The 21256-nt window shown below is 41.8% G+C and overlaps 1 protein-coding gene across 3 annotated transcripts in view; it reads right to left on the bottom strand.

Moving 5' to 3' along the window:
- Nucleotides 1-11959: 11959 nt before the first annotated feature.
- CPEB4 (cytoplasmic polyadenylation element binding protein 4) overlaps nucleotides 11960-21256 on the bottom strand; it is a 68632-nt gene continuing 59335 nt past the window's right edge. For all 3 annotated transcript variants that reach the window (XM_043887212.1, XM_043887215.1, XM_043887213.1), the window contains 3 exons: nucleotides 20257-20371; nucleotides 18959-19140; nucleotides 11960-16366 (listed from right to left, as the gene is read on the bottom strand). In XM_043887212.1, coding sequence (XP_043743147.1) covers nucleotides 16139-16366; nucleotides 18959-19140; nucleotides 20257-20371 — 525 coding nt within the window. In that variant the 3' untranslated portion in view covers nucleotides 11960-16138. The remainder of the gene's footprint in view (nucleotides 16367-18958; nucleotides 19141-20256; nucleotides 20372-21256) is intronic.

Below are 21256 nucleotides of genomic sequence, written 5' to 3'. Positions count from 1 at the left end.
ATCTATCTCATCTTCCTTTCATATACCCTCTCCGAATCAAAATAACGCTTAATCAGAATTAGAGCCTGTTCAATGCTGCTAAGTGCCACTCAGTACTTGTTAAAGCAGGATCTCTGCACCCTTTCAAACAAGCCAAGCATTTCAATGAGACTTCAGAGGACAAGGAGGGGACTGGTGTAAAGACCATCCTTTGTAATTGATACCCTCTTTCCGAAGCTTCTGTGTCTCCCGGTAGGATTAGGACAGGCCTTGCTTCCCTCTGCTTTCACGAAGGTTTTATCTTTGCTGCTGTGCTCCAAGGAAATGGGGTTAGTGCCGCAGGGTCAATTGTGTCTCCTCCCAAAAGAGTGCAGCATGTGGGGTTTCGCCAAAGCCCAAGTCACTGGTCTCCCTCCCTCCCTCCGCACGCTTCCTCCCACACACAGCCCTCACACGCCCGCTCTGTCCTCTCTCCTGCCGCCATCCTAGCTCAGGCTGTTGCAGGAAAGAATGTGGAGCCAGAGAGGACGGTCACGCTCAAGTCTCCGGCGAGCCCCTGGAACGGCCACTGAGTGTGGGTTCTTGGCTCCGCACAGGAAAGAATTCAGGAGTGAGCCACAGTCATGTGAAAGGTTTATTTAGGGAGGCACACACTCCACAGAGTGGGGGCCGTCTCAGAAGGTGAGAGGCGCCAGGGTATGGGGCTGTCAGCTTCTATAGGGTGGGCAATTTCATAGGCTAAAGACTGGGAGGATTATCCCAACTATTTTGGGGAAGGGACGGACACTCCCAGGAGCTGGGCCGGTGCCCACTCTTTGGCCTCTTATGGTGAGCCTCGGGACTGCCATGGCACCTGTGGGCGTGTCACTCCGCTTGCTGACCTGTTACAGAGTGCACCGAGGATCAAGGTCCGGTGGAAGCCAGTTGTTCGCCATCTTGGACCAAGCTGGTTCTAACCAGTTTCTGTAGTGTTCTCAATGGCTGTCATTCTTTTAGAGATTGTGCTCTGTCACTTTCCTGTCTCAGAGGCTCTGTCACCCACCAACATCATCCAGAGACCCACCACCATCCCCTGCTAAACGGTTCTTCTGCTCCCATGCCTCTTCCCCTACAACCTATTCTCCATGCAATTGCCAGTTCAGTTCAGTTCAGTTCAGTTGCTCAGTCGTGTCCAACTCTTTGCGACCCCATGAACTACAGCTCGCCAGGCCTCCCTATCCGTCACCAACTCCCAGAGTTCACCCAAACCCATGTCCATTGAGTCGGTGATGCCATCCAACCATGTCATCCTCTGTCGTCCCCTTCTCCTCCTGCCCCCAACCCCTCCCAGCATCAGGGTCTTTTCAATGAATCAGCTCTTTGCATCAGGTGGCCAAAGTATTGGAGTTTCAGCTTCAGCATCAGTCCTTCCAATGAGCACCCAGGACTGATCTCCTTTAGGATGGACTGGTTGGATCTCCTTGCAGTCCAAGGGACTCTCAGGAGTCTTCTCCAACACCACAGTTCAAAAGCATCAATTCTTTGGCACTTAGCTTTCTTTATAGTCCAGCTCTCACACCCACACGTGACCCCTGGGAACCACAGCCGTGAGCAGACGCAGAGCGGCCACAGGTTAGCTCCCGTCACTCTGCTTCAGCTCCTCTCCAGTGGCTCTCCACCTGATTTAAAGATAAAATCCAAAGTCTGCACCCTTGCTGGGAATGCCTTTCCTTAGCTGGCCCCTTGCCATCTCTGGGCTCATCTCCTGACCCTTTCCTCCTGTCACTGAGCCCAGTTGCAGTACTCTGCCTTGGATGTACCAAACCCAGTACTGCCTCAGGACCTTCGCGTGTGCTGTTTCCTTTGCCTAGAATATGTTTCTCTCAGATTTTGGCATGGCTTGTTTTTTCTCTTACTATTCACATCTCGGCTTAAATCTTACCTGTCAGAGATACCTTCTCTAATCTCCCAGTTCAAGTAGCCCCATTCTCAGTCTCCACCACTTATCATTTTGTTTCTCTCATAACACTAACAGCACTATTTTTTTCTGGTTTATGTATGTGCCTGCTTGTGGATTGTCAGATTTCATCTTCTGAAATATAACTGCCAACAGATAGGGACTTTGCTGGCTTTGCCTCCCCAATATTTTTAGAGCTTAGAACAGGGCAAATGATTGAATGAATAAGAAAATTCCTTGATATGATTCTCCTTTGCAAATTGCCACCTTTGTTTAACAGAATGCAAGTCCAAAATTGAGGTTAGTGGTTCTGTGAACAATAATAATCCCTTATCTTTGTAAGGCATTATCTCCTAAGATCCACCCAACAACTTCCAACACTAGGTGTGGGCATCTCATTTCACCAGGGCTCAGACTGCTGAAATGAATCACCAAAATCACATAGACACACACACATACACACACAGCTGAGGGCTCAAAATGTAGGTCTTTGTTTCTAGGATGTAAATACCAAGAGGACAGAGATCTTGTGTCTTATCCCCAGGTGGCGCAGTGGTAAAGAATCTGCCTGCCAATGCAGGAGACATGGGTTCAATCCCTGGGTTGGGAAGATCCCCTGGAGGAAGGCATGGCAACCCACTTCAGTATTCTTGCCTGGAGAATCCCCATGGATAGAGGAGCATGGTGGGCTACAGTCCATGGGGTCACAAGGAATCAGACATGACTGAGCACACACACACACATCCCCACAGTATCCTTAGAATAAATAATATGAAAATAATTGTTGAATGAGCAAACTCATGGATAGCATTCTCTCTTTGGGGCTAAGGCAGATTCTGAGACACAGCCGCTCCCCTCCTCTCGCTGTATCTGACTGGTCTATTCTGGCATCAGAGGAGGCCAGGTCTCTCTCGTCCTCCACCCTCCCTTCCAGGTCCTGGGTGCCCCCACTTCCAGTCCGGGAACTGCACCCACAACCCAGTCAGACTCTCTTCTCCCAGCACCCACTCTTGTTTCTCCGAGGTTTCCGCAGGGACTAGGTTCTGGCTTCTCCAGCAGGTTCGGAGAAGCTTGTTAGAAATGCAATCTCGGGCTCTCTCGGGGCAGAACTAAAACCCGCATTTGAACAATATCCCCAGGTGAACCTGGCACCCACTGGCATTTGAGGACTCTGAGCTGCCTTTATCAAGCATTCCCATCTCTATCTTGCTTGGGAAACACCTGAGCCTTGAGGCCCCACTGCAGCCCAGCCGTCCTCTTAACGGCAGTTTTGAGAGCTGGCCTTGGAAAGAGAACGAACATCAGGATCCTGTGAGTCACCCCTTCGGCAAACATTGAATAAGCACTTATGGTGCGCAAGGCACATGACAAGCCCTGAGGACACAAGTAGGATGCAGGCCGCACTTGTCTGCCTTACCTAAAAAAGCAGGTTCACAAATTACATATCGTGATAATTAGACACTGTAATAAATGCCAGTCAGAAGAAGAGCTTCTGATAACAAGTCAAGTGTGATGACGGTGAGTGCGGGAACAGAGGGCGTTTAGAAAGAATGATTCAGGAATTTATCTCAGAGGAGGTGATGTTTAATCTAAGCCCCCAAGGGTGAAGGAAGAGCCAGTTCTGTTCTGAGTTGAGGGTGGAGAGGGTGGGGCAGGGCAGGCAGATGATTTCTTACTGGAGGTAAAAAGAAGTGGGAAGACCTTGCCCATGGAAAGTGGCTTGCACTGGAGGAAAGAGAGAGGTCTGTCTTGTGCCGGGAAGGTTTGATGGAGAAGGGTTAGGAGAGGAAGTTGGGGTGGGAGCAAGGCTAGATCATTCAGGTCACCCACACCTGGGAAAACATGCTGATTTTATTTCCAGGGCCTTGGGAAGCTGTTGGAGGGCTTTATCAAGGCTTGGCCAAGCCAGATTTCTGCTCTACTCTAGCTGCATCGGGCAGAGCACTAGGCTTTCACAGCACCTGATCCAGTCATCGGAGCTGAGGATCACTGCCCCCTCTGACCAGAGATGGGTGGGGTTGGGTGTAATATCACAGAGGGGAACGGACTGGCCACAATGTCAGGATCTAGGACAATAATGGTCATGATAATAAGAGTCACCAATGTTTATAGTTTGTGGGTTTTTTTTTTTCATGATTGCCTCATTTAATCTTCATCTCAACCTAATGATGGAGACGTTATTATTTGCCCCTTCCGATGGATGAGATGACCAATACTCAGAGGTTTCCTAGTGTGGCTGAAATCACTCAGCCAGGCGTGGCAAAGGGACAGAAATCCTGGGTGGTGGGGGGAGAGGGTCTCACCCCAGAGCCACACCCTTAACCCCACGGATCCCAAGTGGCCTCTACTATCCCACACCATGCCCGGGTCCCATTTGCCTGAAATTTGCTATTCGTGAGGGCAAAAGGGAAATAATTGAGGAACTGAAAGTCATATTTCCTCAAAGGCAGGATAATGGAGTGGTCAGCTGGGAGACAAAAGGCCTACTTTCAAGCTCCCACTCCTCTTTTCCTGCTTCTTTCCCTAAAGTGGAAGATTCCAGAAAACAGGTCCCAGCTCATGGCCCCTTGGTGTTTTGCTCACGTTGGTAGCAGAGGCTCAGCCCCTCTGCTACAGTGTACGGATTCCCCAACCCCCACCCCGTAGGAGGAAGAAAGCAGGAACTAGGCGATGCGGTGCTGGGCCTGGAGTCTCTGCTTTCTCCGTCACCATGGCAACTCTGCCAGTCTAGATCCGGTGGAAATGTGAGACTAAGCAGGAGGTGGGAAGGCAGCATCAGAGGGCTCCCCCTGCTGCCAGTGACCCTGCCGCCCACTCCTGCCTCCCACCCAGCACAGGGTCCTGCAATCTGTACCAGTGTAGATAGTCACTATTATGATAATCATACGTCATTATGTTGCTACTAGTAACAGGTAAACGCATTGAGTACTCACTCTGTGATAACACGGCAGTAACTCTTACCCGAAACAGACATGTATAACCCCAACGTTTGAGAATTACGGTACTCCACTCTCCATATGTATTAATAATTTAAAGAAGAAAATATAATGATATAAAACAAGTATGCGTGCACTCTTACTCACTGAGTCGTGTCTGACTTTCTGTGAGCCTTAGGGCTGTAGTCTGCCAGGCTCCTCTGTCCATGGGAGTTTTCAGGCAAGAATACTGGAGTAGGTTGCTGTTTCCTCCTCCAGGACTGTGTGGATTGTGTTAGTAGCTCGGTCGTGGCCGACTCTTTGCAACCCCATGGACTGTAGCCCACCAGGCTTCTCTGTCCATTGAATCCTCCAGGCAAGAATACTGGAGTGGATTGCTATTCCCTTCTCCAGAGGAACTCCCCAGCCCAGGGATCAAACCCTAGTCTCCTGCCTCACGGGCAGATTCTTTACCATTTGAGCTACAGGGAAGTCTCCTCCTCCAGGGGATCTTCCCAACCCAGGGATTGAACCCAAGCCTCCTGTGTCTCCTGCATTGCAAGCGGATTCTTTACTCGGTGAGCCATCGAGGAAAACAAGTATAAGGAAAGCCAACCAAGATTCCAATTTCCCCCCTTTATGGGTGACTACACTACAAAATTGCCTCACCCTAGGAGAAAGAGAGATGAGATTTTCATCAGGAGTGTGGGAGGCTACATCCTGGTTAGGGTGTGGTGTGTGTTGAGGGAGGTGCCATTGGCTTCTGGACACTAGATTGCACTTGACAGCTGAATTCTGCTGTCCTTCTCTTCCTGTCCTTTCCATTCCCTGCATGCGCCCCTTCACGTACCCTCTTCCCCACCACCTTCTGCTGCCCCTTTTAGGGGCTGCTGATCCTGTTTGAAGTGGGATACTTCAGGGCAGTAAATTTGAGTCCCCATTTGCATCCCTTCCAATTGCAGAATTTTGCATTTGGTCTTTGTTAGATTTGAAGACTTTGGGTGGCAAGTAAAAAGGAAGTTGCTGATGACTGTATTTGAGTATTGCCTAATGTCTCCCTCAGAAGGACCTTTTTGCAAATCTATGTTCCAGAATTCTAAGTTGCTTCTTCCAGGCTCCACAGCATCACATCTGTTCAGGAACAGCTGTTCAGGCTGCAGCGATGATCAAAGCCCTGCATTCCACAGCTCTGGTGCTCTAAAAATGGCAAACATTTCTTCTTTCTTTACGTATATATATATATATATATATATATATATATATATATGGAACATAAATTCTCAGTAGAAATCTATTTTAACGATTCTGACATCTCGGCCCAGAAGCAAAATATTCAAGTGCTGTTTTGAAATTTGACAGGAGACAGCAGTAAGAAAGCCTCTCCCTCTCTCCTTTGGATTTTCAATACTATTTTGGTTCTGATGACAGAGATGGTGCAGAGTCTCAAAGGAAAAGATTCACAAAGAGGCTTGATTTCTATATAGAATGTGTTCTATAGAAAGAAGTAAAACCCTTTCATTTTGGTGGGATTTTCTTTGAATTTGAACAAATGATTTATAAATATATACAAGTATATTTTATCTGTGTTTGTCTGTCTGCCTACTTACCTGTCCATTTATCCATTCATCCTTCATCCATTCATCCATGCGCCCCTCCATCCATCTACCCATTGAATCCATCCAGCCAGCCAGCTAACTAGAGATCCTTCCTTAGCACCCATGTGATCAGGATTGGTTGGACCACTTCTTAGGCTCATGACAATTTAGCAGACAACATAATAACCACAAAGAATAGCCATCACCTTATTGTTAAAGACATCCCTGTCAAACAAAATGAATTTTTTTGATAGGAAGGACTGATGTTGAAGCTGAAGCTCCAATAGTTTGGCTATCTGAGGTGGAAGAACTGACTCATTGGAAAAGACCCTGATGCTAGGAAAGATTGAAGGCAGGAGGAGAAGGGGATGACAGAGATGGTTGGATGGCATCACCGACTCAATGGACATGAGTTTGAGCAAGCTCCAGGAGTTGGTGATGGACAGGGAAGCCTGGCATGCTGCAGTCCATGGGGTCGCAGAGTTGGACACAACTGAGTGACTGAACTGATGTATCCTTTTAGTATAACTTCTTGGTGACTTCTTAGTCAATGCAGTGGGGAGGGTTGGAGGATAAAGGTTTAATAAAATTTTTCTTGTTAGAAACTTACAGGGGGTGAAGTGAAACAGCACCTGTGTGTGAACCCTAACTTTGCAAACCAATGAACCTTTCTGAATGTTGACCACCTTTAAAATGAGCATGCCAACAGTACCTGCCTCATCAGGCTGTGGGGGCAGGCAGAGAGGCACAACGCCTGCACCTGGTGAGCACTCCATCTGCGTTAGTAGATGTTGTTATCGGTATCATGACTAGTACTCTCACAGCTATGGATTGCTTGTGTTTCTGGGATTGGGAGTTCACTGTGCTGGAGAAAAGGTCCTTCCTTTTTCCTTGTTTCCTGCCCTCAAACTGATATGTGTCCCTTCCTGGTAGTGAAGTCAAAGAGAAAAGATATGCACTAAGGAATCTGGAGTTCTTTGACGTAAAAGAAATGACAAGGTTTCAATTCCTTTGCCCCTACTCCTGGAAATGTATAACCCAGTCTGACTGCTGAATCACAGACACACTTTTAAGGAAGGCCAGTGGGGCAGGCAAGAATTGTACAGGTGAATGGGAGTCACCCAGGCTTGACAGAAAAGACTTGGCTTCCTTCCCTGGCCTCTGCTACCCACCTATATGACCTTAAATAAATCCTTAAACCAAGAACTAGTTCTTGAGGAGCAAACGGCCTCATGTCTGGGTTCACAATCAAAACTCACCTTCTCTCTAGAGAACTGTTTCATCATCCTCCCTCTATACTTTCAAATATGACAGCTTGCACCCAGATTATGTTTAGGAATTAATTTTTTTGTCTTAAGAACAAATTAAAAAAATTCTGTCCATCGCTATTCTAGGAGCAATGAGGGTTCAATTCAGTTCACTCAGTTGTGTCCAACTCTTTGTGATCCCATGGACTGCAGCACGCCAGGCTTTCCTGTCCATCACTAACTCTCAGAGCTTGCTCAAACTCACGTCCATTGAGTAAGTGATGCCATCCAACCATCCCATCATCCTCTGTCGTCCCCTTCTCCTCCTGCCTTCAATCTTTCCCAGTATCAGGGTCTTTTCTAAGGAGCCAGTTCTTCCACATCATGTGGCCAAAGTATTGGAGCTTCAGCTTTAGCATCAGTCTTCCAATGAATATTTCAAGACTGATTTCCTTTAAGATTGACTGATTTGATCTCCTTGCAGTCCAAGGGACTCTCAAGAGTCTTCTCCAACACCACAGTTCAAAAGCATCTATTCTTTGGTGCTCAGCTTTCTTTATAGTCTAACTCTCACATCCATACATGACTATTGGAAAAACCATAGCTTTGACTAGACAGACCTTTGTTGGTAAAGTAATGTCTCTGCTTTTTAATATGCTGTCTAGGTTGGTCATAGTTTTTCTTCCAAGCAGAAAGCATATTTTAATTTCATGGCTGTAGTCACCATCTGCAGTGATTTTGGGGCCCCCCAAAATAGTCTGCCACTGTTTCCATTGTTTTCCCATCTATTTGCCATGAAATAATGGGACCAGATGAGGGTTACAGGGGAAGAATTGGGGATGTGGTAGGTGGGAATTGGAGTCCAGGCTTTACCACGCACTAGCTGTGTAAGCTTCTAGGTCACCGAACCGTTACGGGGCAGAGTTTTCAGTATTTCACTCAGTACCTCATGGGCGAGGAGTGGAAGGTGTAACCTGCCGACGTATGTAAGTGCCTGACCCACCACAATTGATGAGCAATTGCTAGTTTCCTCTTCCCAGAACCAACCACCATCGTTGCAGTCATGAAGCCATTCCACATCCATTCCCCACCCCTGCAGTTAGACACACAGGGGGCCACCTGGCTTTTCCCTCTAATGAGAGGTGAATTATGCTTCGATTCAGTCAAACAAGAGGACTCAGGTCTTTCCTGGATTCTGTCTAAAACCTTATACTGCTTCAGAGACATATCACTGCCAGTTCTCTTCCTGGTAACTAGTTAAAGACGCTTGAGTTTAGTGGGGATCCTTCATGGATATGTTTGGTTCTTTTCTTGCGTCTTTTGGTGTTGGGGGTGGGGTTAGAGAAATGTTGAAAATAGTCTCTTTAAAAATGTTGACATCTGCTTGACTGCATTGACATTTTGATGGTGTTAAAGCCCTGCTTACTGAAATAGAACTCCAATGAAAAGGATGAAGCAAGCGGAGGCTGAATTTCTGGCACTGTATTCACTGACTCACCACACTCTACCTCCCACCTATCCACAAGCAGGTTTTTACTGACACTTAGTCAGATTGTATGCGATAGAAAATACTGTGTTTGAGCACACACTGGATTTCGATGCTGCTGTTCATTTTTAACTTCTTTGAGTCAAACTGTACTTTTCCAACTCTGGTCACCATAATGAATCACAGTGACACTTTTTTTTCCCCCAGCCCGCCAACAATGACACCTGATTTGACTAGAAAAAGATTCGAAGTTAAAAAAACACCAGAAAAGACTCAGGCATGCCAAAACAAAATGTTCTCTAATAAAAGAGGCTGAATGAGTGCTGCCAGATGAGGAATTCATAGTGGGGCACAAATGTGCATGTTCTGATTTCTCATTTATCTGAAGCTTGTGGTCCCTATTCTGAGCATGGGGTGGGACTGTGTACTGAGGGAAGTTGGCAAAGGACATTTTTGAAAGAGAGAAGTGATAGGCATTCCCAGAAAGGTAGACAGCATCCCACAGAAGACCAATTCAGAGCACAGGTTTTGTGGGTGACATGGTATTTGTGGCACTCATGAGCCATAAGGCTTGATCTGAGCTAGAGAGGAGATAATCAAAATAGCTTTGCAAGCTGATAGCTCATGCATACTAATCTCTTTTTCTCCTGGGGTGGGAACAGAGGGAGGAGGGGAGGAGCTGAACTGGGAATCGGACAGGGGTTAGAGGTTAGGCAAGTACGTAGAATCCCAGTTAAGTTCAATGCAGAACGAGGCGACAGCCGAGGATAAGACTTGGCCAGGACAGGAACAAAGGCTGATGCCAGCAAACATACTAACACGTAAAGCAGGGTACCCCAAAGTACCCCAGTGCCAGGAGATCCTGTTTTACCTGGAGACAGTGTTCCACAGTCTGAGCAATTTTGGGTGAAAAACATTTGAAACAAAGCAAATAGGTTTTCTTCACTGCAGAATTTCTCAAAGCCAACCCAATTGCCTATTTTCTAAGAAACAGGATGCTTTACTTTCTAAGCTAATTTAATGACAGAATTTTTTGTTGTTGTTGTCCTTTTCTCACAGTAAGGACTATTGGGAAACAAATATTAAAAGTTTCTTATTTATTATTCTATCAGTACATACTTCAGAAAAATAATCCCTTAAATGTGTCTGACTCTCTTCATTGACATCTTCAATGCTCCTTAATTTTTAAAATCAGGGATTTACTTTCCCAGACTTTTGAGCCAACTTTTAAGTATTTCTCAAACTTGAAAAAAAAAAATTCCTAACAAAATGACTTATTTTCCTTCTGAACTGGGTGTGAATACAAACCTGTTACCAAAGAAGTTATGAAATGACTTCATTGTTAAGGACAGTTAAGAATGGAATAGAGCTTTACTTGTTGGTTGGATTTAGGTAAGTGACCAGTGAATAAAATAAGAAAATACAACCCTTATAACCTTGCACACCCTTTCCAGAGTCACCATTCTGTGACTTAGGACAGCAGAAGTATTGCACCTATATATTATTTCAAGATACAGTTGTTACATCACTTATAGTTGATACAGTACTTGCCTAAAATAATTATTTCCTGAAATAAAGAAGCTAAATCTACCTATGTCTTCCCCCCTGCCCCTACAGTGTTGAAACTATGCCAGAAAGTTCAGGGATACTGCAGAGGTGGCAACCAAACATCACCCACATTCTCCTGCGTCCCTGGGGCTGTCTCACGGGCATGGCACGGAACTCTGAACATACTGTCAGACAAAGCTGCTGTGACCCAGTATTCTTGGGGGGTCCTATGCACTGCTGGGTTTGGTTACTACTATCAGAAACTCCTATAGTTGAACGAGTTGCATACTGGGAATATTTAGGCAATTTAGAAGCAAAAGACCTTCAGAGTCCATTTGTCTAAGGACAAGAACTGCTTCTTCCAGGCTTAAGAATACTATGCTCAAAGTAAGAAGGGGTAGAAATTAAATTTTACACAATAGGATATATTTTAGGTTTAGGTTCTAGGTGTGTGGTTTCAATCCCTTGGTCGGGAAGATCCCCTGGAGAAGGAAATGGCAACCCACTCAAGTATTCTTGCCTGGGAAATCCCATGGTCAGAGGAGCCTGGCGGGCTACAGTCCATGGGGTCGCAAAGATTCAGTGACTAAACAACAAAAACAAAAACCTTAAAAGCTTGAAAGTGCAGTCTTAACATATAAATGACTGACACACCACAGTACTCAGTGGTCCACATGATTTATGGACCAATCCAAAGATAACACTGTCAATTCACATGCTGTAAAGAATATAGTCCCAGAGGCCACGTCCTGTGATGTGAGGATACAGGGAGGAACCGGAGGGTTAAAATTCAAGAGACACTTTTTAACCCAGATCCTCTTGCTGGCATGGCCGGAAATCAAGGTTCTTCACTGACAAAGACTCAAAACTGAACCTCTCAGGCACCGACTTTCCCTATTAAATAAACACATGTTCCCCTACTTTCATCGGACATTTGGCCTTAAGCAGATGACTGAACACTGGGATCGCGGGCTCAGGCCTCACACACATGCTGAAGACTACAGATAAAAAGGTCTCTGCAGGGCAGCGTGTAAGTAACTGTGCAGGCCAAAGACAACCACCACTGACATTTAGGTGTTTGCATAAGCAAGGCACATCTGCCAGGAGCACTTATACGACCAACATCTTTTCATTTCAGTTTCTTCTGTTTTGGCCAAAGAATATATTCCTAATATTTTTTAAATGTTATATATTCCCAACCCTGGAAGCACAATCTACTTATGTTGAAAATAAATAAGTATATTAAAAGAAAGCTGAGTTAAAAGTTTTATTCATTCAACATCTCACATTACAAATATTTAAAAATTATACGCATACTGGTATAAATAGTCATTTGCAAACTATTTAATAACATTAATTTTCCACTAGCACTTCAACAAATGAACTCTTTTAAAAAAGGAACTGTGTTATATAACTTAAGAGTAGAACATACAAAAATAGGAACTTAACGTGAAAATGACTTTAATAAAAAATGAATTACCCTTATTTAAAATGCTATAATAAATACTACAACCTCCCCATACACAGTAAAAACTATATGGAAATTCAGCCAAGTAGTACAATTAACTGACATACTTAAATAACTTTTCCTTCTGATAATATGAGCAATACACTGGAAAAAAAAACATTAGGGATTAGTAAAAACTAGACACCCACTTGCTAAAAGTTTCACTTCCAAAAAATATAACAAAAATCTGATGAAAATTATAAAAACTAATTATACTTTAAATTTTAAAAATATAAAAAATAAAACAGTTGAATACAATATTGTCCCAATTCTTACAATGCTATCAATCACAGTAGCTTTAAAATAAGATAATAAAATAAAGCAAATGACCAAAACCTCTTTTATTCCATTTTTAAAAATAATCTCAAATTTACATTAGTAGAAAGATTGATTTCTGATTCTTTTCTTTAGAAACACCAGCAAGAAAGAGGATTACTCTTAACAGTAGAAAATGACATTTTTAAATGTCTGCAATTAAAAACAAAGAATTACACTGCAAAGATCTTTCAAAAGTTTGAAATAAGTATTGCACATAACTTGAAGTTAACTTGCCACAATTCATCACATTCAAGTTTTAAATCACCTTTTAACAGAAGATTCAACTCTTCAAAACAAAAAGGGTGAATTATCAAGTCTTTCCAACAGCACTCTCATAAAATGCTAAATTCATTCACTGCAAGTTTTATTTTGCATTCTGCAGAGGTCTGTGTATGGAGAAGTATATATATTATACCAAAGCGTGGGGACCAGAAGGGGAAGGGAGAGGGTTCCTTTACATAGAAAATAATCAGAAACACTTTATTTTACATTGCAAAAATAACCATGTAATTACTCTGTAACTACATTGTAAGTACATGGCTGGTGCCATGCTAGTGCGCTAGAACTACATGCTTGGTAAATTGAAGTGATACCCTAAAATCTGTAAACTAATTACATGTTAATTATGTTTTGAGTTACATGGTAACTCCCAACTACAATCCCATGTAATCTGAAGGACATTTAATCAATAAAGTTCAGAGTAATAGATAATAATTGTTTATGCCCTGTAAATTGAAGTGTAACCAAATAATCTGTAAACACGCTTGTCACACAATCACAAGTAAATATTAGTAGAATAACAATTTCTTACATTAGTCATGCATACTAACATTACACACCTGTCCCACGGCAGGCTATTTTTTTTCTTTATATATAATTTAAAAGAGCAGACATCTCTGAATCAAACACTTAACATCAATTTATTAATATTAAAAATGGCTAAACATTCACCAAAAATGTCTGCATTATGAATAATTTTAAAAACTTAGTAAGAAGCTGTAGACAATTTTGTTAAATTTCTACCCTATGCTTATGCATTTAATTTTTTTTTAGGAACTACAGTGTTATCTGTCATTTTCATGCGAATTTTTTTTCATTAATTTGTTACTTTACATAGACTATCTCTTAAATTATAGGTACACCAATAGCTGGTGCTGGGGAAGGATGTTTAAGCAACATGCTTTCTCTTCTCTGCAGACTCTAAAATAGCATTGCCAGTGCACAACATTCATAATTTAAAATGTATGCAGAGCACTGAAATGTATAAAAAGCAGAATATAAGAAAATAAAATTTATTAAAATTATTTATATTAAAAAATGAAGTATATGAAGATCTCTCAGTAATAAAAGTACAAAAAGCTACTCTTTGCAATATGAAAAATTGAGGTATTGCATAAAGAGATATCCCGTCAGTGAAAAGTGTGCCTAAAAATGTTCACTGTTGGAAAAACAAGATATACAAAAGTAGTGCATAACAAATATACATTATGTGCATGACAAAATAAGTTAGCTACAAAAACACTGTACCGAAATTCAGCAGGTCATGTACAAAGGGAAAAATTATTATTCAAAGCTAGTTCTCAAACAGTGTTATTTCTTGTTAGCTCATCACACCTGTTTACTGAGTAGGAACAGCACGACAGCACACCCCAAGCCACCTACAAGCATTGAAAAGAATAAAAAGTGGCAAATGAACATTCCAATTAGAATTATGTCGTTCAGGAGAAAAGAAGAAAAAGTCCCTGACCAGCTACACAAGAGCACCCTCCGTTCACATGACCGCTTTCAATATTTGCAGGGGATTCTTTAATAAGCAGCTCCCTTTCTTGTGTCTGACTGTTAGACAGCAAATGCCTCCATTTTGACCTTTGGAACTTAACAGGTATACAGTTCATTAAAGCCTGGATTAAAAATAAAGGATTGCTTTTCCTAAACATGATCAGTAGGGGTCATCAGTCAGGTGGTTTCACCGCAGTGCTAGGGCAAGTCTTTGGTTTTGAAGGATCCAAGATGGTACTGTTAGGTAGCACAACTAGCAAGATTGCCATTCGATTTTTGTTTTTAATGTTTTGCACACTGATGATGATAATCCTTTTCATGGTGGATAGGGCATTTCATAAGAGAATGTCCACTAAAATAAAAGTTACTTCCAATGACCAGGGCTTCAAGAGACTATTTTTCAATTTACCCCTGAAGCATACTGTTCAACATATAATAACGCCTTTCAAAAGCTAGAGTTTTATTTATAATAAAGCATGCATTACTTGATGAAGTTGGCACTTCAAACACTGACTATGTCCCATGCTAAATTCTGAAACTGTAATGTTATTTTATTTTATAGGAAGAGTAAGATAAACATACGTACCTTTGCACAGATTTACACAGTTACTTAGTTCAACAGTGCAAAACACTTTGCAACTACTTTTTGTTTTCATTTTCTATGTTACAACTAAATTACAGGATATCCAAAGTAACTTTAAATCTAAAAGTAAGCCAATCAGCAGCCAATTTGAATATTGGTTTTGTCTTCCAGTTTTGGCTACACATGGTAGTCTAACACAAAATCAAAAATGATATCCTTGAGGTATCTCTTGATCTGTTTGCTTGCTTTTTTTTAATGTCAAAATGGAGAGCAAAGGCTGACACCTGATGAGTGTTAGGAAATTAGGATATAGAGTTTATATATAACATCAAAAATAAAATTTATACATTTGTTCTTTAGGAGAGGAAATGCTAGTTTTCCCACCAGTTGTCGTTAACTCTAGCTTTGGTAGGTTTCCTGGGGCTGTGACCGGATAAGTAAAAGTTTAAAAATAAATAAGTGCACTCCCCTCAGAAGTAAATGTACCCAACTTTTACATTCTAAATTTAAAAACCTGTTTAAAAGAAAATAAATCTAGCTCTGCCTACTTTACTTTTTTTTTTCTGATGTGGTAGTAACTTTGAGGCATAATGAAATAATATTCTGCCTCCAAACCCTTAAAATTAGTTATAATGCTGCTTCAATCTTGCTCATGCATTTGTGTTTGCTTTAACATGCTCTTTCCTGTTAATAATTGTTAACTTCCTCCACTGCTATTGAAAGAACAGAAAGGGAATGGGAAAAAAAAGAGAGGCAAAAAAGATGAAAGAAAAGAAAGAGAAAGGCAAAAGCACTTCCCTGGGGGAAACCCCGCATCAAGAGAGACTGATAGTGTTATTGTTACGTGGTTATTTTAATAAAAGTATTCTTATCTGTTATATTATCAACAATAATTTAATTAAAAACCCAAAATACTCTATTGTTTCATTTTTCTTTTAATATTTCTCTCTCTCCTCTAAGAAAATGCTGCAGGAAGTTTGGATCCTCTTAGTCTCCAGCAAAACAAGAGAATGAAACTTCCATGCAACATGATGGCAATACAAAAAAGGAGTTCATAGATCTTGTTTTCAGTGACACGGGAATCTACAAAACACCTATATTATAGGTCATTCTCTCTGTTAGACTACTGTTAAGTTACAGACTGCACAAAAGGACATGCCAGCGTGAAGAGGTTGAGGAAGGGGGCAGAATTAACAGAAGAGTGCACTTATTCTGAGGCCTGAAAATGAGCACTGTAGTTATCCTTTAGTTCCAGCGGAATGAAATATGTCGAGGACGGTCACCACCTTCCTTCACCAGGGGCTTGTGGAATTCCCTGCCAGCACGAGAATGAATAGCAGCCCAGCAATATTCACAGTAATACTGCAGACAGGTAACATTAGCACAGAAAAATGGAGCGAATTTCCCCCCACAACGGGCCCCCTGACATTCATCACACAGCTGATCATCCAAGACATATGGCTTAACTTCCACCTGCAATCAAAAATAAAAGAAAGACATTTAACACTTCTCAGTGAATGGACCTAACAACTCAGACTGTGTGTGTACATTTCCATCCACTGTCTGAATGAATCTGTGCCAAGGTGTCCAAAAGGAAGGGTCAATAACTCCTTTACTGAAATTAAATTATCATTTTTTAAGAAACTGGTAAGGTTTTTATGCCCATTATTTTATGTTTTTGTCTTATTAATTAAAGAGGTTTCAAATGAAAGACAAGGTTCCAGCATAAATTTAAAAGTGAAGCCAACTTAATGTTGGGAGAGTTCTCACAGACACAAATGATCACTTTAATTAGTGGGCCTGGATTCTTGTCATACGTGGAATTATAATTTGCACAAGACCAACTAAGAGATTCCCAGAGCCACAAAATAGCACTTCAATGTACAAATCAGAGGGCAGCTTCCTGACTTCTACACCGTAAGCCTCTGAGCTGTAAGAAGGCTTGGGTCATGGTTTCTATTTACAGTGTACACATCCTGGGTATTATAACAAACCTCAAACTCCAGGAAAACAAGACACAGCCGTAGTACTCATAATCGAAAACCTTGCTTTGTTCTTTGTCAGGAAGAATGGTTTACTTCAGTCTAAAAGTCAGAGGTAAATTTATAAAACTGGGTCTGTTCCAGTGTTCAATAGGCCGATCTGTCATTTGAGCCTCTCAAGCATTAAAAATAACCTGGCTCTTAATTCTCCAGTGAGAAAAAGAGTTGGTTATTTTTAGTCTTGGAGAGACTCACGATTGAAACTCCCTTACACCAGGCTATTACTACCACTGCTGCCATCCACTTCTGACAAGGAATCCTTACGAAGGTAGACCACGAACAAAAAGAGGAGTGACACAGAAGGCCAGAAGAGCAGATCTAACAAGAAGATTAGGCTTCTGGCCCCGAGGCCATTCCATAACATCTACAGTGTGGCAAGAACACTGGCCAAAGAACTGGAGATCCTAGCGGAATACAAGATAAGTCTGAATTTCTAATGGCTAAACTTACAACTCCTAAACCGATGACGGAATGAAGCAATGAGGTGGGAGAGACTGTTACTCAAATGTACATATTTTTTTAGTGTAAATAAAAATCAAGGAGGTATGTTAACACACACAGCAACTAATCCTGCCCCCTTCCTCCATGTTTATTAACAGATCTATACCTTTCTCTTTAACATATTCACAGTATGATGACCACTAGGATGAGAAATTTTCAGCTACCACTTATGTGGAATACACATGAAATGGAACATAAGCAGTAAATGTAAACCACTGCTGCTGCTAAGTCACTTCAGTCGTACCTGACTCTTTGTGACCCTATGGACAGCAGCCCTCCAGACTCCTCTGTACCTGGGATTCTCCAGGCAAGAATACTGGAGCGGTTGCCATTCCCTTCTCCAAAGCATGGATGCATGCTCAGTCGCTTCAGTCATGTCTGACTCTGTGCAACCCTACGGACAGCAGCCCTCCAGGCTCCTCTGTCCACAGGATTCTCCAGGCAAGAATACTGGAGTGGGTTGCCATTTCCTTCTCCCATGTAAACCACTAGTGACTGACTTTTCTTTTTGAGCACAGGGCTTTGGAGTGCTGGATATCTCAGTCAGCCCTAACCAAAGTACCAGTCTGGCATGAAATAAGAAGCTGACACCAGAATGAAAATCAATGCACTGCTTTCTTCATCAAGAAGGTCTTTCTGTGAAAAAATTCAACTGAACTAAACACTGTGCTTCTTAGTGCAGTGGATTCACATTTTAGGGTAAATTGCTACCTCAACACAATTGATTCAGAGGCCACACTCCATCCACCAGAATATAAACCCATGAGTACCTAGGCACTAAAGTATTTGCTGAATGCATGAAACACAAAGCTAAGAAATTTGTGACTGCAAACAAGACACATAAGGGAACACAGAGTCTCAAATACAATACATTAAAAAACAGAAGAGTTATCTCAGAGGTTTTCTCCAGCCTTTTGATACAGAGGATAAACACAACAAAGAGGAATTTAAAGTGTGAAAATAATTCTAATGAACTACCACCAAATTTCAGGTGGTAAAAGAGATTACAAATAGAAGGATTCTGAGTTCTTCTACTTAATTTGTTATAATGAAATATTATTTCTTAGACACAGTCCTTAAAGTGAATTATTCAATCATTTGTTACATAGTGCATAGGAAAATAGGGCTTGCTGAGGTGTTCTTGATATCCCAGGTTAAAAAAAAAAGGTGAGGAGATCTCAAAGGCATTCAAGTCTATACACTTAACATAATGAAGTACGAAGGATCTGGTAAATATTTACTGAATGACTAACTGAGCAAATGAATGGATACAGGTGATAGCTTAGGAAAGATTAAGTGGACTCAAGCAAAGTGCCTGGAGTACTTTGTCAGGCTACTCAGAACAGAGAGGCAGAGGAGGCCACAGGAGGTTCCTAGATATGCTCTAGAACTTGCATCTAGTGGATCCAATGGGGGTAAGTCAGCTGTCACCTTGCTGTCATGTGAGTCTCACCCACTGCGCGCTTGGGCACGGCACGGAGGGCCCCTCTGAGAACTCCGCAGAAGGCAGCCCAGGACTTACCCGTTTATCTATTTCTCCATGCTGCAGCTGCACGAAGCGGGCACTGATAGCAGCTATGTAACTCTGTTGATTTGAGAACGCGACTCGCCCAGCTCCTTTGGGGTACTTCAGCTCAGGGTCGGTATCGATCCCAGCATAGCACACGCCTCCGTACAGCCGGTCCATTATCATGGCGAGCTCCACTACATATGGAAGGAGCAGAGAGGACATCTGAGGCCAGGAAACATCATCTGGCTCACCAAAGGTTTCATCAAAAGAAGCTCATCTGTCCATCATTATAGTAATTATTACAATGAAACTAGTTATTATAATCAGTTGTCCGCTGTGTTCATTTTCGTCTACTGTGACGAAGGACAGGGACTCTGCTGAGTGGTTCACATATAATCTAAACAACCCTATGACGCAGGTAGCGATTTCCTGGGGAAACTGAGGCACAGAGAGGATGATCAACCTGCGCAAGGCCACAGGTAGTAAAGTGGTTGTGCTGGACTTGCTACCCTGGTCTATCTGCTCCATACCACAACGCCACCGTAAATTTACCAGTTAACAATGTAATGCTTAATAATCATTTAACACTAGAAAGCTAACTGGTAGACTCTCTGGGAGTCCTTTGAGAAGATTTCCATTAAAACCCTTTTACCTTTCCCTATAGTCTAGCTATTTGCCAAATTTCACACAGAAATTTGAAATAATAAATGAATCTTATTCTCCATGAAATGTTACAATTTTGAAATGGCATTCTTGTTCATTTTATGTTCTTCATCTCACCTATAATATTAAAACTCATATTATTTGAAGTTAAGGATGAAATTTCTTCTGTGAGTACTGCTCTAAAAACACGATGCACTGCTGAGAACCGTGTTGTAAAGAGCTCAGTAAGTAGCTGTTGCACACATGGGGTCATGGGAACAAACAGTGAACATCTCGATACCTAATCCGCCCCAGAAAGGCTTTCTCTCTTGGATGATGATGAGAGCGATGAGCATGAGCATGACGGGACCCTGCACTAAGCACCAGGCATCTGTTACCTCATTTAATCCTCAGAACAACTCTACATAAAGGACATACTTATAATTCCATTTGACAGATGAGCAAACTGAGAATTAGAGAAATCAATTTGTCCAAAGTTACTCAGCTATTACAAACTGGAACAGAGCACATGAATTCAAGCTAAGACACTTGGAGTCCAGGACTCTCACTATTAAGACATTACGGAAAATTTATCCTAAAAAAGTCTGTATAAGATATTTCTTATGCTAAAGTATAAACAGAGTTTTTGTTGCTCTGTTGGATCATACCAGCTCGCAATGGTCGGGGAACACCACCAACAAATATAGTTTTTCGTGGGTCAAGAGGCTGTGAACCATCCATCACGAAGTCACTGTCACTGAGATTCCAAGGTCGAATCTGTACCTAGGGAGTGTGCAAACCAAAATGTCTCAGTCTCAACACAGGCAATTTATGTGGAAATGAAGTTTACAATTATTACAGACTATTTTACTTTACAAAGTTGTAATTTATATAATTAAAAATCAATAAAACTGGAAAACCAAAAAAGATTTAAAAGCATATCCCAACCCTTCATTTCATTTTTAAAAGTAATCTAACCAAGGCTAGAAAGTTCAATTTAATTGCCTATTATAAACCAAACTGCTTAACAGTAACACAACTTTAATTATCTGTAAGTTAATTAACTATTTTACAGCTTATTTGGGCCTCGATCCTACCCAACCCCTCAGCAGCCATATAATTTAAATTTAGCATGGTATTTGATGTTGATTAGTATACAGTGCTAAGAAACTAGGATTGTGTGTCCAAATCTATGTCCAGGAAATGCAAACTACTCCTAATATTAACAAATCTATTGCATTGTAAAGCATTTCAAAATAAAAATATTGATATCTGCAGTAAATGTTTTATGATAAAACACTTCAGTGTGTCCATTACAACTAATCAATACTCTGGTTTCTCTTCAGGTCATATAAATCTTTCTCCTTTTTCAACACCAAGAATCAAGTACCTCTATTTAACTGTTTGCATTTATATAGCCATTACAAATGCCCACACCAAAGGCTAAGGGGTTAACAGCAGGGTATTCCCAACAGGTACACCAACCAAGTCCCAAGGCCCGAAGTTTTCAAAATTAAATACCTATGGGGACCAGTAGGGGACAAAAAAGTCAAATAGAAAGAGTCTAGCCACACAGAAAACTGGGAACAAACCCAAGACACTAAGAGGAGCTCCACAAATTACTGCTTGAGCTAAGCCTACTGGAGCCTCCATCCTGAACTGGACCCC

Source organism: Cervus elaphus, chromosome 25, assembly GCF_910594005.1.
Source record: "Cervus elaphus chromosome 25, mCerEla1.1, whole genome shotgun sequence".
NCBI classification, from domain to species: Eukaryota; Metazoa; Chordata; class Mammalia; order Artiodactyla; family Cervidae; genus Cervus; species Cervus elaphus.
The sequence above is the reverse complement of the archived record's forward strand: the minus strand, read 5'-3'. Positions and strand labels throughout refer to the sequence as shown.